This window comes from Prunus mume, linkage group LG5, assembly GCF_029339155.1.
Source record: "Prunus mume cultivar Tortuosa linkage group LG5, ASM2933915v1, whole genome shotgun sequence".
Lineage (NCBI taxonomy): Eukaryota > Viridiplantae > Streptophyta > Magnoliopsida > Rosales > Rosaceae > Prunus > Prunus mume.
The window spans coordinates 28450792-28471980 of record NC_142702.1 but is presented as its reverse complement, the minus strand read 5'-3'; the positions used below and the strand labels follow the sequence as shown (position 1 = coordinate 28471980).

At 38.1% G+C, this 21189-nt stretch overlaps 3 protein-coding genes across 4 annotated transcripts in view; 1 reads left to right on the top strand and 2 right to left on the bottom strand.

Annotated features, from left to right (window-relative positions):
* Positions 1-6200: 6200 nt before the first annotated feature.
* Positions 6201-7192, top strand: LOC103333423 (dehydration-responsive element-binding protein 1B). Its single transcript, XM_008236252.2, has one exon. The coding sequence runs from the start codon at positions 6425-6427 to the stop codon at positions 7004-7006; it is 582 nt and encodes a 193-aa protein (XP_008234474.2). The 5' UTR covers positions 6201-6424; the 3' UTR covers positions 7007-7192.
* The window catches only part of LOC103333259 (valine--tRNA ligase, mitochondrial 1-like), an 82868-nt gene continuing 68835 nt past the window's right edge, over positions 7157-21189 (bottom strand). The window contains exons 1-21 of one of the 2 annotated variants that reach the window (XM_008236076.2): positions 14965-15236; positions 14766-14816; positions 14600-14656; positions 14256-14428; positions 14100-14172; positions 13942-14007; positions 13748-13831; positions 13473-13550; positions 13274-13357; positions 13029-13108; positions 12574-12631; positions 12199-12501; positions 11924-12091; positions 11258-11454; positions 10211-10610; positions 9549-9800; positions 8956-9456; positions 8339-8430; positions 8143-8242; positions 7670-7815; positions 7157-7528 (exon numbers count right to left, since the gene is read on the bottom strand). In XM_008236076.2, coding sequence (XP_008234298.2) covers positions 7360-7528; positions 7670-7815; positions 8143-8242; positions 8339-8430; positions 8956-9456; positions 9549-9800; positions 10211-10610; positions 11258-11454; positions 11924-12091; positions 12199-12501; positions 12574-12631; positions 13029-13108; positions 13274-13357; positions 13473-13550; positions 13748-13831; positions 13942-14007; positions 14100-14172; positions 14256-14428; positions 14600-14656; positions 14766-14816; positions 14965-15111 — 3279 coding nt within the window. In that variant the 5' untranslated portion in view covers positions 15112-15236 and the 3' untranslated portion in view covers positions 7157-7359. Of the gene's footprint in view, positions 7529-7669; positions 7816-8142; positions 8243-8338; positions 8431-8955; positions 9457-9548; positions 9801-10210; positions 10611-11257; positions 11455-11923; positions 12092-12198; positions 12502-12573; positions 12632-13028; positions 13109-13273; positions 13358-13472; positions 13551-13747; positions 13832-13941; positions 14008-14099; positions 14173-14255; positions 14429-14599; positions 14657-14765; positions 14817-14964; positions 15237-21189 lie in introns of those variants that run through there. The other variant, XM_089053366.1, reaches the window with a different exon arrangement.
* LOC103333261 (uncharacterized) lies at positions 18121-20970 on the bottom strand. The gene is made up of 5 exons (XM_008236077.2): positions 20495-20970; positions 19619-19880; positions 19324-19520; positions 18880-19067; positions 18121-18749 (listed from the first exon to the last, which is right to left on the bottom strand). Exons 1-5 carry the CDS (start codon positions 20587-20589, stop codon positions 18463-18465), a joined length of 1029 nt encoding a protein of 342 aa, XP_008234299.1. The 5' UTR covers positions 20590-20970; the 3' UTR covers positions 18121-18462.

Here is a 21189-nt window from a genome sequence, read left to right as displayed (position 1 = left end):
TGCTATAATAATTATTAATAATTAGTTGTATATATTAATTTGCCGTATAAGAAAGAATAAAATTTGCTGCTTGCTGTAACTAGTCTACATGTTGATGGGTGGATGGTATAAAATCTTCCAAAATCTACTCCTCAATTTTCTTATTTCCTTGTTTCTATTTGTGATTAGTACCTCAACTCAACTTTTAGGGCATGCTGTGCTGATCATATATACTTTATCACCCGAACCAAAACAAATTTAACTATAATTCTTGATCATGATTGGACTTGCTGATCGAAACCTTTGAAAGAACTATTCACTGACTGACTGAAAGTCTGCAGAATTCATGTTATTATATGTTGCAGTCTGAGTTCCATAGATTCAGTTACAGACACACTAGAGGCTCGCACCTAGCTATACATATATCTAGACAGTGGGGAGAATATAATAATTGGGTTTGGTTTTCAGATGAGAATTAGTAAATATGAAGGAGAAAGGAGATATGAGCAGGCAATGGCAATTGATTAATCCCATGTGTAGGTATATAGCTAGTATACTCCTCGCCTTACGTACGTACGTATTAGGTAAGCACACAATTCAATACTAGTGTTATATATATATATATATATATATATATATAGAGAGAGAGAGAGAGAGAGAGAGAGAGAGAGAGAGACTAGTGGCTTAGGTCGAAGAAGAAGCAATTACATGTGTAAGGCAACGCTCTATGTGGCGGGGCGGCCCCTGTCAACTAACAATCAGCGTGGCCTTGTCCTTGTCTCGCATATCCATCCAAAAATGGAAAGATTTGTACAAAGATTCTTTCTCTTGGAATCAAACATCATATCTGTTATATATGTTGTATATGTGAGAATGTGAATGTAAAGAGTCTCACATTGGAAAGTTGAGAAACCAAACAAGAGCTTATAAGAAGTTAGGGAAAATATCAATTCTATACTCAAGAATGGGGGAAATATCGGTCTTAGTTTGGAATATGAGTAAGCAATCGATGGAATCAGTCTCAAAATTCAACATAGATGAGCTTAACAAATGTATTGGACTTTAGTTTGAGCTGGTTTATATCTTCTCCACATATACCTAGCAAGAGCTCATAAGGAACTAGGGGAAATATCGATCTTAGTTTGGAATATAAGCAAGCAATCGATGGAATTAAGACACTACTCCACATATACATCATAAAAGATTTCTAGGGTTCCAGTCGACACTACTCCTAGGTTAGGTGCATAAATGAAGTTTCAATGCCAACAAATTAAGACAAAACATGCAATTTTGGAATTTTTGTTTTCATCAATGGGGATTAGAGCATTTGAGTTTGGGATTTCAATAATAACTTTTGCAAATGGTTTATAAGATATAATTTTTCTTTCATAAACACATTCTATTATTATTATTGATTTATACTCTTCTTGGCGTGTAGTGAAACAAGCAAATGAACTTTTTACATTATTTTTTAAACTAATTATATAAATGTATATATTCATCTTCTTTTTCACGGTTAATTCTAAGATACTAAAAGTCACAAAATGATCTTTCTGGTTTATCGTAATTGTCACTTTATGCATTATTTGGTTAATTTTACCTTTATGATTTACTTTCTTTATCAATTTTAGACAAATGTTCAATTTATTTCTTCATTTTTTTATAATTTGGTGGTCAGGTGCGCGGATAACGTATTACTTTGTATGCAATATTGGAAGAGCTAGATTAAGTGTTAGAATGCGGCTTTGGGGAAAACTTAGAGATATATGCAACCCAAGATTTTTAGGTTTACTTAGAGCGAAATTGGTGACATTCCAATTGAGTTAGAGAAATTGGACAAGAAAATATTACATGTTGACCCTAAGATATTCAAATGGATGAAATTCAATATTTAACCAAAGTTGATAAAGGGATTAAAGAATGTGAGCAAAATTAAGAAAATTAAAACAGGAGGACTAAAAGTAATAATTACAAGAAATATGTATAAATGCATGTCAATAAGCGTCACATGCCCGCAGGTAGCGAGAGCTATTTTGACATAAAATTCATGCACAAATTACCCTAAATGTACCACTAGCCCCTGCTGTCAATAGCGTAATTTATCAACAACAAAAAAAGACAAGAATGCGTGTGACAAAAAATGGCAATAGTATTTCTCCTGGAATCTCTCTCTCTCTCTCATGATCTTTTTAACTCTCTCTCTCTGACAAAATAAAAGATGCGATCAATTTCTACTTACAGAAAACTTATTGCCGTTGCCCGTTGGTTTAAATGCATCCACCATGATGCTTGCATTTGCTTTTTAATAATGAAACTCTTCCTCTCCATCTGACTCGATCTGACTCTGAGTCCATTCTGGTTGCTATTTAAACCAAAGCAGCATCTAGGGTTGAGCGCACGGTTTTAACCCTCTTGCCGAACTTGCCTTGGTATTTGAAAGTCAGAGAGAGAGAGAGAGAGAGAGTTTTTGAATTCCTTAATTTGATGCTAAATATGACATATCTTAATCGAATGATGAGAATCGGCAAGCAGTTAAGACACAAGTTTCTGTGATCACATCACACATGAAATGCATTATTTGCAGCCTTAGTTATGCTAGCATTTCAGCTTTGCATTCAAAACAACAGTGAAAAGGGATGGCACGAATGATTAAAGTTTGTTTCAAGCAGGCAACAGATTGGCTTTTCCTATTTCTCGAAACAGCGAGAATGTAGATCAACTTGTTGAAAATTAGGGTATGGAAAAGTGGCGGTCCTCAAGACACACTAAGGTTAGGTTGAAATTATTAGTACAAATAGAGGTATGAAAAAGCGGTGGTGCGAGCGACTAGATCTGCTTTAAAAAGTTGCGAATGCTGTCGGATCGTATAATGGAAGTGGAAAGATTCAATGCATCAGGTGGACGACTGTTCCTAAAGCGGCTAAATTATATCAAAAACCAAAGAACAGAAAGCTTGCGGGATTAGCTTTACCTTTTCTATAATAAGATATATATATATATATAAGGGTAAGGTAAAAACAAAATGTACCAGTATTAAAAGAATAATAATACTAAAGATATGAAACTATTATTGGCATTTAAAAAAAAAACACTTGTTGAGCTATCCTATTGTTAAAATATATACAAAGCATAAATTTTACTGTAAAGAGTGCATGATAACCTTTTTGAACATGCAAGGAAACAATATAATACAAGATGACTACATTGACCATTTGACCTTTAACTTTATAGAGACAAGATCATCACCCCTTAGATTTCTAATTTGAGGAAAGAAGGAGGAGGAGCACACAAATGGATGTTGATTCGATATGGAGTCTCCCATGTCGGCTGGCTCGGAGGAAGAGAGCACTAGATAGCTCTAGTGGTGTTGTTGGCCCTCCAATGGATGCTTGGCTGATCCTGATCCCACCACCACTTAATTACATCTTGGGGATATGTAGTTCGTCATCCCTGTACAAGCTTTGTACGTAGGTTTGGAGAAGCTTGACCGCAAAACTAACAATGTACAGACAGGTATATACAGGTTCTTTAATCCTTGCCCTCCTGCAATTTAACATGGCATGTGATAAAGTGATGAGAATGGGGACTTTGAGTTATAAACTTGTAATTTCTTAATTTTATTTACCATGTCATGTTTTTCTTGACAAACCGTGGGGTATTTGCAAACTACTTTTACAACTACAATATACACATAACAAAAATCTTTTTTTTGGTCGGAAGATGAACTTCATTTCAAAGCCTCACCCAAAACAGGGAGGGCACTATAACAACAAATAGAGCAACCCAGTAAAGAAGTTAGAGAAACTAATTAATCTGCAATGTCATATAAACATGAACAAACAGATTGTCCCAAATAATGATATCATCAGATAAAAAAACTTAAAAAAGACAAAGCAAACTGGATTAAAAGGGGCAAAAGAACCCAGTAAGCAAAACAACATCAAACTCAAATGAAAGACTAATCCACCACAAATCAGCCATCATAAGCCAACCACTATAATAGCAACCCCAAGGCAAGGGAAACAGGACCATGAGAATGGAAAGAGGTGGTGCAAGCATCCGAGCCGTAGCGATGCCGTAGCTCTACACAAATTCCACGATGTACGAGATTTCTCGCTTTGCGGGATTGCTGCAGTAGCCAATAGATGAAACCAAATCGAGCGGGGAGAGAGGGGGTATGAGTAATGGTCAGCATGAGAATCTCCAACTCCACTAGAGCCATAAACACTTGTACACCTAGAGGAGGAAAGAATGAACCGATCGGAGGGCAGCCAATGAACAATGGCGAAAGGATTGGAGTGGGGGAGATCTGGGGAAGTAAACCAGAAAGGAGGCATAAAGCCCCAGAAACGAGCATTAAAGCTCGAGCATATCACCATCTCCTCACAAGGAGAGAGATTCAGACTCAGCAAAATGGGGGTACCCATATACATTTAGAGGAACCTCGAAAGAGAGAGAGAAGCAAATCAGGGATGGTAGGGAAGGTGGAGGGGACAAGGCCTCCTCCCCCAAAAGGGATGAAACGGCGCTGGGAGTTGGGCGTGTTCTTTCAATATACAAAACCGCCACAAAACAAAGCTACGCCACCACAATGGGAAGCACAATTAAGTATCGAACTCATCACAAATATATATGATCATCGTGATCAATGTGAGTTGAACTTGTGACATCTTCCAACTAAAATTAAAGAAAAATGTCACTAGACTAAATGCTAGTCAATAAAGTATCTCATATTAGGTAACTTGGGGTAAAATGGTCAACAATGCATTTCAACTTAGCTAAAGCGTAGGACTCAGTAGGTAACTAATTTTATCCAGACCCTATGCTAATTCCTTGGTCAAGTTTCTAGTAATCTACAAAACCACCAAGCATGCATGAAACTTCCAATTCCAAGTCCAAGTGCAAGTCCAGCCAACCCTTTGACTATGTAGGTACGTAGGTCCTCTTTATCCATATATATCTAGAAACTTGAACGGCCCAATCGTGTTTCATGTCCTTATCGAACAACAACAACAACAACAACAACAAGACGCCATACTGTTCGTTGCCCCAAGAAGCCATATCTTATAGATGAAGGAACAATTATATATTATTATTATTATTATTACTGTAATAATAATAATAGTTTACCAAGTCCAATTTGAATGGAGAAGCCTAAATAATTGGGCTCGTGGCACTTTCCAGAGACCCCAAGACATTGACACCTTCACTTTCCTCTCTCCTGCTTCCTGCTTCCTGCTTCCGGAGCCAGACTGACTCATTCAATTTGAAACCAACTCGAAGGAGGAGAGGGGGGGGCCCAAGGATAAGGTTATGCTTCATCCACATTTTAGTTTAAGAAAATCTGGGGGCGGCCCAGATGTTCATTTACTAATAGCCCACGTGGTCCACGCGTTTACGCGGGAAATCCACTGGATTCCTTGTGTGATCATGAAATCCAACGAAAAGCAAACTTCAGTTAACCTTCATATCTAAAGGTATCTTGCTTGTACTTCTGGCCACGTCACCACCGCCTTCCCCTTCCCCCACTAGCTAGCAGCTTCCTGGGAACCACCCCTCTCTGCTTGCTTGGATTGGACTTCTTATTTAGAGACAGATTCTTATTTTGGTCTATTTAATTATTTATTTCCCTTTGTACATACATATATATATATATTTTTGTAATAAGAAAGACAATAGAATTTTATTGAAAAAAAAAAAGAGGAGTTACAATTAACTAGAATAAATTCAAAGGCTCGTCAAATTTAAATAAAACAAACAAACTTATGTTATTGGCAACCAAAAAATAAAGAGATTGAATTCTAAACCACAAAAATAGTGTAGGAAATATAATTAGAAATAATCGGCGAGTAATCTGTCTCCCTCAAGTGCAACAGGTATGAATAGAAACGGATAAAAGAGGAGTGAGACCGACCCTTTGACTCTGACTGACAGCACAGTAGCAGAGGAGCCCAAGATTCATTGATTCACTTATATTGAATATAATATATCAGTCAAAAGTTCAAAACTGAAAACCCACACACTTGGCACACACAAATAAAACAAGCACAACACAAGTTGAGGGGGGACAAAACCACAGCTGTTTGTTATACTAAACCCAGCCTGGCTCCTTATCACCACCTAACTCCGTGTTCGCGTTTTTGATATGCCAAGTCACCTATACTGCACATAACCCTTCCAAATATATATATCTATCTATCTATCTATACCGAATCAACCATAAAAAAAGTACACAACCAAACCAACAATCAATCACACTGCTTTTTCAGTACTAAGTTTCTAACTACAAAATCCACCTTTCCATAATTTCCATTTCAACATCTCTGCGACTTTTCAGAAAGCTCTCTACTAATACTAGTACGTCGACCCACAACCTTGCGGCGCCTCCTCCGAGGTACCGGAATCTTCGTCCGCTTCCGATAACAGCAGTGCTCGCCCTCTATCCATGAACTTTTCGGACGACGAGGTCCTTCTGGCGTCCACTTATCCCAAGAAGCGGGCCGGTCGGAAGAAGTTCAAGGAGACTCGGCACCCCGTGTACCGTGGTGTCAGGAGAAGGAACTCCGGGAAGTGGGTTAGCGAGGTGCGGGAGCCCAACAAGAAGACCAGGATTTGGCTAGGGACTTTCCCCACCGCCGAAATGGCAGCGCGCGCTCATGACGTGGCGGCCATCGCGCTCAGAGGTCGGTCTGCTTGCTTGAACTTTGCCGACTCCGCGTGGCGGCTGCCTGTACCGGCTTCAGCCAACGCCAAGGATATTCAAACCACAGCTTCCGAGGCTGCTGAGGCGTTTCGGCCACCTGCGGAGGGGTCGGATGAGGTTTCTGGAGCTTCGGCGGTGGCCCCGTCAGAATGCGCGTCAGCATCGGAACAAGTGTTTTATATGGATGAGGAGGCTGTTTTTGGGATGCCAGGACTCCTCGCAAATATGGCCGAAGGGATGCTGTTGTCTCCACCTCTTTACACCGAGGATGATGATGACGTGGAATTTTATGCTGACGTGCCACTGTGGAGTTATTCCATTTAATTTACTTAATAGTTTAGTTTCAGTCTACAACGTAAAAAGAAGTATTGTGAGAAATTGTTAAATTTTGTACTCCCTTTTGGTCCGTACCTGTAACTTTTTGACTAGTACGGGGACAAACATATTGTATACCAGGAAGATGTAATGAAATAATTGAGAAGAAAAGGCACTATTTTTTAAGTTATTAAATCTCTGCAGTGTTATTGTATAAGAATTTGTAGTCTAATTCTCCAAATGTATTACATATAACAACAATGCAACGCGAAATTTCGTCCTTTTGGGGTTTCCTTTTCTCTCCTTGAAGGTGTCTCTGCATGTAAGTGAAGTCACTGGACAAAATTGAAAATCACTCGTGTTCATTGCTCAGAAGATATCTGTGCTTCCATGTGTTGGCTTGCTTCTTCCAGCGACAATTTTTCCTTCTCAAGCGAGTCGAGCTTTTCAGCATTGGCTTTTTGAATCTTCTCAGGGACCTTTTCTTTGTAACCAGCTACATTCATCGCCTTAGATAGCTTCTCCTGCTGCCTGTTAGGTATAAATATCAGCTGTCAGAACTCAAAAACATGCAGGCGTTTCACCTGAATCAAATTATACATTACAGATACTATATTACTGGTAATCTCAGCTTTCAGTCCCCATGTAATTTAATTTAGATGATGAGCTTACAATGTAATGTCTTCCATCTTTTTCCGGATCTTTTCAAGGTCTTCTTCTATAGAACGACTTCCTTGGAGCTTGAGATAGACAGAAAGGTTTTCATTTACAACAGACACCACACATCCAGTTGGAGCAGCATCGTTCTCATTGATTACCTGTAGGGGCAAGAATTTTGATCACATCCAAACATCTAATGAACTACTGGAACGCCAAGTTTAATTTGATGTAATAGGGAACATCATGCGTAAAATACAATCATCCAAGTTCCACACGTCTACTAAATTTATGTGAAACACAACTTTAGCTAAACATCATAACAAGCAGTCAAAAGGAAATCACTTTCCTTCTTATGATAATTTTTTTGGTTCCCGTACCCAGAACAAATTGATCAAAATTCACATAACAACTAAGGCCCTCATTTGTTCAGTACCAAAAGAAAAAGGAATGATGCTAGGGCGGATTTTCATAAGCAAAGCACTTACTGTCAAAGATGACAGATTGGCCAGGGTTTCAATCTCCAGTTGACGGCTGCATAGTATTTCCCTATCTAACGGTGTCCGACAAAGCACAAAAGCTGGCCGCCTAAAAGAAACAATACATATTGGATGAGAAACTATAGCTAAATCAATTCACTACATTAGAAATCAAAAGACATCACACTGCACGAGCAAGATATACCTTTCACGACTTTCTTTTGCAAGTGAACGGAGAGATTTCACAACAGAATCTACAAGGTTCATCTCTGATTCCACCCTTTCATTTGTCCAGCGCTGGAAGAATAAGAAGATAGAAAGACACGCATACTAGGTTAGGGTCAACAGCCAAACAATTGTTCCAGCAACTTATTTCAAAGGTACAAGGTAATGCATGAAAACCACCATTCCTCTGAGTAATCCTTTATGACCTAAGAAGAGCAATTGCCTCTATTTTTAGGCTGATCACCATCACCATATTTCATTTTGAAGACAAAGTACTTAAGCAATTCCCAATTATTAAACTACGACATACGGTAAAAAACCGATAAGGGCAAGAACTTAAAGAAAAACATGATAAGTATGAATGAGGGACAAGACATGCAGGGTCATGAATAATGGGCTCTGTAAAATCAACCAATGATTTCTGTCCACTGTTATCTGATATCATCAGGGATTCAGGATAACATAACTGTGTTTTGCTAACAAGAACCCCATTAAGTAACCAGACACACTCTGTATCCACCTACTGACAGAAACTAGCTATTTACCTAATGGTTTATCCAGGAGTGGCTTTCTCTTTTATTATAGGACCAAACTAACCTCTACAGTGGATGGATATTCGGATATCACAATTGATGTTGGCCTCTTGTGATCCCTTGGTGATGGAAGCCGCTGCCACAGTTCTTCTGTGACGAATGGCATAAATGGATGAAGCAACCGCAGCCCATTGTCAAGACATAACCATAGTGTGGCTTGTGCAAAACCCCTTTCAGACTCAAACTTTGGATCGTTACCAGAGAAGTAAGGCTTGATAGCTTCAATAAAAACATCGCACAACTGGTACTGCCACCAAGCATACACTGAAGTGGCTGCATCTGAGAACTCGTACAATTCCAGTGACAAAACAGTTTTGGATATGACTTTATTTAGTACTGAGAGAATCCACTGGCAACTAAAAGGAAGCACATCTGGATTTACATCCGAGGGCGGAACATAATCATCTCCAAGCCTGCTCATGGCAAATCGCACTGCATTCCACAATTTATTACACCATTGACGATAACCCACGACCCTTTGGATGTCCAGATTTATCTTATCAGACTGAAAAGACAAGACGAGAAAATCAGATATATTACTAAGATCCATGGAAGAAAACCGTTACCTGCAAAAAAAAAACAGATAGAAGCCTAAACCTGAGCAGTGTAAGAGACAAGAGCAAAACGTAGAGCATCTGCTCCACATTCTTCAATACCCTTAGGAAAGTCCTTTACTTGCCCTTCTTTGGCAACAGCTAATTCCTTGGGGTCCAAATTCCCCTCCAAAAGCCTCTTGTGTAGGTCTTCAAGGGAAATACCATTTATTACTTCAAGTGGATCAATGACATTCCCCAAGGATTTTGACATTTTACGCCCATGTGCATCACGAACCATTGGGTGCAAATATACCTGAAGAAAAACCAAATTCCACCCGTCACTTCAGTACTCAAAACTATAATATACAAATCATCACAGGAAGATATACATAGCAGAACGTGCATACATCCTTCAATTGTGTGTTCACAACCATCTTGCAAACATTAAAATGGTAGATTAAAGTCACGTGTCTCTAACAAACACCCACTGGACATCCTAACAAGCTAATATAATATGGACATGTAACATTTGGAATCTCAAAATAACAATGCAGTAAGATTCCACAAAATTTCATTTCCTTCAAACTTTTACCAGAAAAACACTCTGTGTCCTGAAGTAAAATATGCTATTACATTTAAAAGTCAGGCAACTGGTAAATTATACTTTCGGCAAAAGGTACGTTGCCACCCAATGTAAATCTATAATGTAAAATTCTTACCCACCTTTGTAAAAGGTACGTCACCACCCAATGTAATTCCAAGCATCACCATGCGAGCAACCCAGAAAAAGAGAATGTCATGCCCAGTTTCAAGAACTGAAGTAGGATAAAATGCCTTCAGATCTTCTGTATCATCCGGCCAGCCCAACACAGACAGGGGGAAGAGACCAGAAGAAAACCATGTATCCAGCACATCAGGATCCTGAATTAATTGAAACTTCCCGTCATATTTTTTACTAGCCTGTGCTTGGGCCTCGTCCTCGTTTCTTGAAACCACCCACCGCTCATATGATGCACCAAAATTGTCCGGATTATCACCCTCACATACTATGTACCATGCAGGAACACGGTGGCCCCACCAGAGTTGCCTTGAGACGCACCAATCACGAATGTTCTCAAGCCATCTGTGATAATTGAGACAAGAACTAAGTACAACTTTCAACCTTTTCGTTCGTATAAACTGATAAGAGTATATATAAAGAGAAGGAACTAATACAGACAAAGTGAACCAGCTATCTATGTTACCTAAAAGCAGTCAAACAAGGGAAGGGGATCGATAAAAGGTTGATAATCAAAGATCAAAAGAACCAGGCAACACGCAAAACAAAAAAAATTCCAAACAAGTAGTTTGAATACATTTAGCAGTAATAAATACTAGATAAACAAAATAAAGTTTGAAAGAAGAAAAGTGAAGTCATGTAGAAGAATAGTTTGCCAAACAAGCAGATTAAAACCAGAGCTAGAAAAATCCCGAAAAGAATTTTCATGTACTTTCCCGTTTCCGTAAATAAAATTGATGCACTTTTTACAAACTGGTAGCAGTACATGGCAACAGACTTTTCATACAATGGAGAGCCGGTTAAGTAAATTGCCAAGATACAAGGATAACCACTAGATTTCCCATCCACTAAAATCTTGTTCAAAACCTGAACTTCTGTTCTTGGAAATGCTCGAAAATAGAACTTACCTCCTGGAATTATGATCTTATTATTACTTACAATGCATACGCTAGAAATTTCAAACATGAAGGTAAAGAATGAAAAAAGAGCACCTCTTCCAATTAGCAGTATACTGTGTCGGGATGATCTCAAGCTTCTTTTTTTCATCTATAGCAGCATCAAGGGCTTCTTTTCCCATACCAGTGCATTTCACATACCATTGGGGTTTAATCATGGGCTCCACAACATCTTGGCTTCTAGAGCAAATTCCAAGGCGCATCTCATTGGCCTTAGCTTCTTTAAAGAGGCCCTAAATGCACAGAGAATAAGGTCACTGAAACATCCATAAACCACAGAGAAATGGATACAAATAGACAGTACCTCCAACACAAGGAAGGTTGATGCACATGCAATGCAAAACTGGTGATGTTGACAAGTTACACAATTACAAGCGATTATGTCAAATTGTATTGAGTGTTTGGAATGAAGGGAATGCAAAAAATTCCATTTTGAAATTCATTGTTTGAATGAGCATTAAGTTGAAAAGAATATTAAAGAAGTGTGGGAGGAGAGAGTCAGTGATAGTGTTAGAGGTGCTACTTGAATAGCATTGGGAGTCAGCTCAGGAGGTCACCACCAACAACAAATATACTGTCTCTTGCATGAGCATTTAACAGCCGCATAGATTCAATGACATGGTACGTTAATGAACATAAGTGTCTTTCTTAATCAGTGTTGATATATAAGTTACACATATATGTAGTACTGTACATAGATACCTTCTTCTTTAGTGCTTCAGTCACCGCCTCTCGGGCTTTGAAACGTGGCATCCCTGCAAATTCTCCACCATCCTGGTTTATTTTTCCATCATCAGTAAAGATGTTGATAAACTCAAGATTATGGCGCTTTCCAACATCAAAATCATTCGGATCATGAGCCGGGGTAATCTGCAGGAGGCAAAAGAGAGAGAGAGATCAAAGATATTTTTAACCTGAAACATAAACCAGAAAAATAAACTTTAATGTGAGCACACAACTTATCCATTAAACTTTACCTTTACAGCACCAGTCCCGAACTCTGGGTCAACGAGAATCGCATCACATATTATACGAATCCTTCTTCCATTGAAAGGATGAATGGCATGCTTTCCATGAAGATGCTGATACCTTTCATCACCAGGATGTACAGCAATAGCTGTATCACCAAGCATAGTTTCCACTCTAGTTGTGGCCACAATAATCTCACCCAAATCTTCTTCCAGAGGGTAGGCAAATGAAGTTAGAACCCCAAATTCAATAGGGTTCTCGTACCCAGGGACCTTTAGAAATGTCCTTTCTTTTATATCAATATAGTCCACCTACACACACCAAAGAAATTCAATAAATGCTGAAAATATTAATTAGTATTACACTGAAAGGAGAAGGCTAACCTCAATTTCAGATATTGCTGTCCGCAAGACACAATCCCAATTCACTAGGCGATTATCCCTGTAAAGAAAAATCCGGAAAGTGTCCTAACTAAGGTGAATAAAAGGAACATAGACAAGAGGGGGAAATTATGGGTGCGGATGACTGATGAGGTAGATTGCTGGTTACTATTATCACCCAATCCTTATACCAGCTGACGAAATAAATAAATAATATGTATAGGTATGAAATCAAACAAGAAACAGAAAAATAAAGCTAGATTCCACCATCATATAATGTTAAACCTAGAACAGCACAGTTGTATCTTCTCCTACTGAACTTAGCAAATTAACTTTTTCTCAAACCTATCACATAAATCGTATTTAGCAAGGAAGCTTATAAGTTTATACCATAGTGCTCTGAGCTCAAAAACTCAAAATAATCAAAGAAGCAGTTCAATATTGGGATAAACGCATACCTGTAGATAAGCCCTTGCCCATGAAGCCTTACAAAAGCCTCAGTCACAGCCTTTGATCTTTTCTCATCCATTGTAAAGCACTAAAATTAAGAAGAAGAAAAAAAATAGGCAAAATGAAAGAAATAATTAATATATACATGTAAGAAAGAGAGAGATCTTCATGACTAGGTCTAATAAACAGAAGATGCAATTTAACAAGACAACATTTTGCTCCAAACCAAGCTCCAGGAAACTCAAACCCTTACCTCACGGGACCAATCCAAAGAAGCCCCGAGACGGCGGAGCTGCTGTAAAATGGTGCCACCATACTTATTTTTCCAATTCCAAACCTTTCACAACCAAGATAGCCAGCCAACAGTGTGAATAAGTATGAATGGATCGTTAACTTTAGAACATCATATTTATTCATGGACCTAATTCTAGCAAGTTTCAGTTCAAACTCACTTCAGACACAAATTTCTCTCTGCCAATATCATGCCTGGTTAACTGGCTTTCGCGCATTAGCATCTTTTCTACAACAACCTATAAATAGCACATAATGTTATAGCCTGAAAACAAACAACATATGAAATGAACATAATCTAGACTCAATGTATATACGTCAACATATGAAATTAAAATAATCTAGACTCAATGTATATACGTGCATATGTATGGTGGAGATGATGAGGGTAACTACAGTTAATATTCAACAATTGTTAAAAGAAAAAGAACACAACCTGTGTTGCTATCCCGGCATGGTCCATTCCAGGCACCCACAAGGTATTGTATCCAGACATTCTCCGCCAACGAATTATAGTGTCCTGCATATAACAATATCACATAAAATAAAACTTTGATTAATTTTTTTAAAACAAACTTAGGAAGCCACCAATGAATAACACAATTTCAGGAATATATGTAAGGATGTTACCTCAATAGCAGCAGTAAGAGCATGTCCAATATGAAGGGCACCAGTCACATTGGGAGGTGGCAAAACCTGTCATATATGTGAAAACCGGTTTTTTTTTTTTGGCAACCAAATCAATGCAAACCCAAGAACAAGTTTGATGGAGCAAATGTGACACTCACAATGACAAATGGAGGTTTGGAGCTGTTAGCATCTGCCACAAAGAACCCCGTTTTCTCCCACCATTCATACCACCTAAATCAGAAAGCATATACATTATGGAGAAAATAGAAGTGAAATTGATGAGAGTAATGATGAAAAGCAAACATCACACTCACGACTTCTCTACAGCACTTGGGCTGTACCCTTTCGCCATTTGACTAGACATCCGTTTCTTCTCGCCCATTGGAGTCTCTGGGTCGATGAAGTCCTCTGGATTATCCTCTTCCTCATTGGAACGCTTTACCTTCTTCTTTTCACTCTTCTTAGAAGAACTGGATGCTTGTTGCGCCTAAAACCAAATAATTTTTTTTAAAATAAAAATAAGTAACATCATAGCATTATCTGAGGCAATGACAGTCTACAACGTTGCGACAGCACACATCACACAGCACAAAAAACTGTGATTGAGAAAACAGAAATTTAATCTAAAATTAAACCAAAATACATTAACCATCATTACCTGAAGCTTGGCAGCTTTCTCTAATGCTTTTTGCTTTTTCAATTCTTTCTCTCTTGCCTGCCAAAAGAACAAAACAATAAAATTAATTTTCTTCGGCAAACAAATAGTTCACGAAACATAGAAATCTCAGCCCAAATTTACAAGAAGCAATCTTTCATAAGAGAACCTTTTCTTCCTTCTTCTTTTTCTTCTCTGGGTCTTCATGTCCACCGTCCATCTGTGGCATTCAAGAAATACAATTGAACAATCGTAAGCCATTCCTTGTTTCAAACACTGTCAACTATCCATTCATATACACACATAGAGTACAAAATGAGGAAGCGAGGAACGCTTGAACTGTGGGGTTTGATGGAGCGTTTACATACCGCAGCTTTGTTGGCCGGAGAAGATTGAAGAGGAGTCTTAATGTGAAAATGACGGAAGAGGCTTGGCGCTGCAAGTTTGATCGGGTTGCTGATGAGGTGGTAAACGGATTGCGGCTTCGCTAAAACCCTAAAGCGGGTTCCAAGCATATATGTGCGTTTGGCAATTGTCTGCCACTGTCTTCTTTAAATTTGATGCAACAATGCCCCGAGCACCTCTACCAGACGTCACAGTAGAACACTTTTGAAGGAATTTAATTGTCAATTTGGGCCAAAAATAACCAGTTTGGGACCCTGTTTTAAAGGCCTTTTTAATTTAATTTTAATTTTACTTTTTCAGTGTGTTTACCGACCAGGAATTAAAATTGAAATTAGGAATTGAATTCCAATTAGAAAGGATTTCTATTTGAGATATTTAGTTATATACTAATTCCTAGCACTAATAATATAGATAAATCCTACATCATTTAATTTCTATAAACAAACCCAAAAAATGACAGCTGGTTATATTGAATTTATTTTTTATTATTAAATTACTTTGATACCCTATTGAGTATTTTTGGATTTTTTATGAGGTTTTTGGGTTGGGCTTATTTTAAAAAATTGATTGCAGCTTTGTAATTTATAAGAATTTAAAAGTCTCTTTGTTATGTTGTAAATAAGTTTTTGATGTGTTTCTAAAGTCCATTTCATATATGGTATTTTTATAATTTGGACTCCTATATTGGGTATAATAGTTAATCTCCCTTCTTATTTTCACATAAAAATTAAAAAGTAAGTGAGGTCCACGCAAAATTGGAATTGAATTTCTGATTTTGAAGGAATTCAATTCTTAGGTGGAGGTAATATTCTAATTACATGATAACTAATCCATTATGAATTCATTTTTTTGTACCCATTATATCATCATGCAATTTCAAATTTCAAATTTGTCATCTACTTTAACCAAACAACGAGGACATTGTCATAATTAGTAATTTAGTATCGCTCATACCCCAATTCCATATGGTTAAGGGCCAATTTGGGGTTGTTGTGCTATGCTTTGAAAATAATTAGTTGTAACCACAATGTGTGGTGCAGTTGGCCTATGTTGCACGGACACGGGTACGGGGACACGAGAACGCGACACGGCGACACGGAAATTCTTAAAAAATTAGGACACGGACACAGCTAGGACACGGCAATTAAAATAATAATTAATTATCAATACTTTTTTTTTTTTTGCTTAATTAATTCTCAATACTTTAATGTTACATAATTCCATAAAACAAAACAAATAACTCATTGTTCATCATCCATAAATAATAATTAATACACCATAAAAAAGAATCGTCATTGTTGCGTTTCTTTTCAAAAAAACAGAAGAAAAGAATCTTCACCTCACCACCAAGTCCAACTCTTCTACTGTTATGGAGGGACATAAGAAAAGAAAATAGAAAAAATAAATAAAAGCATTTGAAAACAAATGAAAAATATTTGCAAAAAGACTCGCCTTTGCAAAAGTTGGAGAAAAGGAGGAGCTGCTGCAAAGGAAGAAATGAAGTGAAGAGGTTGGCTGATACTTTTGTGAGATTCATTTAGATTTTAAAATTTATTTTTCCACTTTTTTTAAAACTATTTCAAATCAGTCCACTAAAGTTTCAAAAATCACGTTTAGACCCTTACTTTTATTTTCAAAATTTCAATCTGGTCCCTGCCGTGTCGGAGCCGTGTCTTGACCGTGTCGGAGCCGTTGATCGTGTCAAAGGCGTGTCGGAGGCGTGTCGGAGCCGTGTCGGCGTGTCGGCGTGTCCGACACTCCGACACTCCAGCATTTCGGAGTGTCCGTGCAACATAGCAGTTGGCAAACTGTCACCTCCAACTCGCGAGCTACCTAGTGCCTCAATAGCAGGGGGTTCGAAACCCGTTGTGTTGGAAGCATTTTGTGGCCATGGGCAAGCCGACCCCTAAAGGGGATTAATCTCACCCTTCAGGTGTGGGGACATCTCATGGTATTTACTATAAAAAAAAAACGAAGTAAAGTAGCTCCATATTTGGTAAATAATTATTTTAAAGTGTTGTTAATACAAAAAACAGTGCCAAAATTGTTTGATAAATTGTAATCTAAAAACTGTTGTAACTGTGAATAATAACTCAAATCGATATGATGTTGAAGTGTTATGCGCTAATTATGTGGTGGTAATGGAGGTGGTGAAAGATATGGAGGTGAAGATAGTTGAAAGAGGAGTGGTGGTGGGGATGGCGGTTGTGGAGGTGGAGGTCGTGTTGGTGGTAGAGGTGGAAGAGGATGAGGAGGTGGTGGTGGCTGCAACGGTGGTGGTAGAGGTGGTAGATTTGGATGTGGAGATGGAGGTGGTGTTATTTTTTTAAATGAATGATGGTATTTTGGGAATTAAAAAAAGTCATTAAAGGGTTATTTATATTTTTTTTGAAAGCAGCTTTGAAAAGCAACACAAAACATTCTTTTAAAATAATCGAGATATTTTATTTTTACCAAACACCTTAAATTGCTTAACTTTTAAGTGAAGCCGGTTTTGGAGAAAAAAACAATCCCAAACGGGGCCTTAATAAACAACTTCAATAAAAATTTAAAATCTAACACTCCTCAATCCAACTCATCTCAATTCAATTTCTCCTAATATGATTACAGATGACTAAACATGCCATTACTGTTTAATTGATGTATAAAAAAAAAGGCAAATTAAGTGTCAAAGATTTTTAGAATTTTGTCTTTAATGACTCAAGTATGAAAGATAAAAATTGAGCATGCCATCGAATTTCGGGAAATTTTCGAGTATGTGTTTTGGAACGGAATGCCTACCGAAACCCGTCCAGTTTAAAATATACACCGAGTCTATGAAACGTCAGTTATGGCCATCATACCCTACAGGCTACACCACGAGGTTAAAAAAGAAAGAAAAATGAATATGAATATTGGACACCATAAAATAAATAATTCATCGACATTGAATTTGCTTGATTGAAAAAAACGATATTACAAAAATTGAATTTTCCCCATGTTACCTTTTTGGTTAGACTTTCGGCCATTGCATTTAATATTACAAAGATTAATATCCGAATTGCATGTAATGTTTTGGCAGAATAAACCCCATCATTGTGACCCTTTCTGCATAAAAACTTATATGCCACAACTACATATAAAGACAACATGCTAAATGGTATTCCACAAAAGATTTACAGCAAAATACAGTAACTTGGTTATTTGATTCTTACATATGCGAACTGAGATTTTCCAGGGAAAAAAAAAAAGCACCAACACAGACCTGGAAATCTGGATCCCATCCCACATATACAGTGGAAACAATTGGATTACCAATGAAATGCAAAAAACGAAGGGAACCACATCATGGTAAGCATTTCGAAGAAGAAACGCATTACACATGAGAAAAAAGAGAACCTTCATAAATTAACAGCGGTGCGCACGTCATGTACTTTGATATATTGCACCATTTGATCACTCATGCTTTAGGTCCAGAACTGCTACTTTGCTTTCTTCAGGAGGGCCGATGTCATAAACTCAGCATCATCCCTGACAAAACTCCACCAAAGGTATGTAAGAGGTATGTTGATTGCATTCCAGAGAGCTAGCGCATCTATATAACCCCGGTAAGGTGGGAAGTCATATATCTCGAAGACCATGGCAAGGCCTCCTCCTGCCACCACCACCCACAACTTCCAGCGTGACGGATGTCGAGTAACACCAGCCCAAACTGCCCATGTAAGAAGCTGAGCAATGCCCATGGCCATGCACACTTTCATGTTCAAACCTGCAAAACTTGTATAAGCTCATTGTCCAAGGATTGAGTCCACTACTATGCCACAGCAAGTAGTGAACTAAAAGCAACAAAAACTATGGTTTGTCATTCAATGAATGGAGGTTTTTGGCAAATGTATTACCATAATCAAGTTTATAGAAGTTCAGGTATAGTATGTGTGTGGTCACGAATGCAATCAGCGGAGCAGAAACCATGACCCTGGCAGCCTCATCTCTCACATTAAAAGCTCGAAGTAATGCTAGAATGAGTGAGAATCCAAGTAGTGCTACAGCAGAAGAAATATCTAGCTTCTCTGTTAACTCCACATCTCTACATTGTACATAAAAAAAAGGTTAAAAACTGTCTGAAAATAATTAACATTACGTTTAACATGAACATATCAAAATTGTGTTCTTCCTCCCACTAGGCACAATCACTGCATTAATCGTGTATCAGTACTATAAGTTATAACATAGTTTTTCTGTTGCAATGTATCAAGTCAAGACAGAAAACAGAAGGTCTACCAATATTCTTTTGGCCAAAAGTTGAAATCATTCTTGATGTAAAGGAATTCAAAACCACTTACCGGCTGTGAAATACACCACTCCAAAACCTAGAGTTCATTGATAAGATCCCATAGATGTGCCACACGCCCGTATATTCGTAGTAAGTCCTCTTATTTGGATTCAAAGGCAATTTGTAGTATACAAGGATGAAAAAAGATATCCAACCATGAAACTGCATGGCAAGATTGAGAGCAGAAAGAGCAACAGCAACAGGTTCCTATGAACATGAAAACATGAGCAAGTTCATTCAAAATGATTAGACCATCATATACACAAGTAAAAATAGCTAAATCAGATGAATAACGAGAGAAAAACCTGGATGCCATAAACACGCTGAAATGGCCATTTTCCATGATACTTGACAGGCTTATCACCAAGTTTCTCTCTCTCTTCCTCCCTAGCAAGCATGCAGTGGTACCTGCAGTCACTGCGGCAGTCCCATTGTTTCCAGCGCAAATAAAGCGGTTCTTGCATGTACCATGGACCATCAATAGGTTTTCCATCAGATGAAAATTTACAGTGTTGAAAGCATTTCTCTCCTACACATCCAGATTTTTCACACTGCACCACACAAGACCTGAAAGCCCCATCAAAATCATAATGAATATTATTCTAACAGCCACGAGAAAGAGAACAGGACAAACGAAATCCTGTAGATATAAATTTTGTACTCATGAAATCACATCAAATAGCAGAACAAATTTACTCTATGTTCCTGGCATATAATTCCTGACACAACACTTTTATCTTTTTTCCTTCGAATAAATACCAGAGCATGCCAATTACTGATAATAATAGGTCACTAATCTTCATTAAAAAAATTAAATTTTTTTCCTAGCATTAAATGATTGTAGAATTTTCATCATTATCGTCATAAAGTAACAAAAACATCACATGTACAAAGACACCAATCGTTGTACGGAAATACGAAACCTTTTCCAGATTTTGGAGTTTTCGACCTCTAAAAGATGAAGACTTTATCGGATTATAACTAAAACCTAGCTTATCCGTCAAACAGCGAGAGCATTCTATCGAACTCAAATACTTAACTCAGTGAGTTCGATTATTATAGGATAAAGAAATCAAATACTACTGATACGAACTCGGGAAGACTCAAAGACAACGAAAGGGAAATTCCAATCAGTAAATTAGTTTTAAAATTAAACAGAAACATGTGAGAAAAAGGCATACTTGTAAATCGGATCAGCATCGCCAGCGCTAGCGTGAAGAGCAGGAATCAGAGAACAGAGTGCAGCGAGGAAGAGAATGCAACGAAGCGGAGCCATCTGATTCTGGGAAGCAGAAAGTCAACAGAGAAGGGGGTCTTCTAGAGGGTTCTAGAGCCGGCGAGGAATGTTCGTGTGGAGATGCGACTGGTTGCCTCCCACGGACTCGCAGAGCAGTTCTCAGAGAGAGAGAGAGAGAGAGAGAGAGAGAAGGAGAGAGCTTCACTGAGGACGGACTGAGTTAGTGAGCGAGTTGAGTTGAGTTTTGTTGTAGTGGTTTTGTTGGGCTTGGTTGGGGTGGTGAATCGAGGCGATGGGGCGGAGACCAGAATCTCGTGAGGGTCTCAACTCTTGGCGATTCTCGAGGAGACACGTGGGTGACACTGGACGTGCTGATGCTGTCTCTCCCTCTATTCTATTATCTCTCTCTCTCTCTCTCCACAGCTTTCTTTTTTATTTTCCTTTTCTTTTTCTAGTCTCTGTTTTGCTCGTGAAGAGCTGAAACATGAGACTGTATATGGTAAAAAATCGATCAATTTATTTATATTGAATTATTGTATGACCTAAAGCCAAGATTTTTTTTTCCTAATACGAAATTGAGTTTGTTTAATTTCACATTTCTTAAAATAGAAGGGAAAAAAAAAAAGGGTTTTGGAGCTA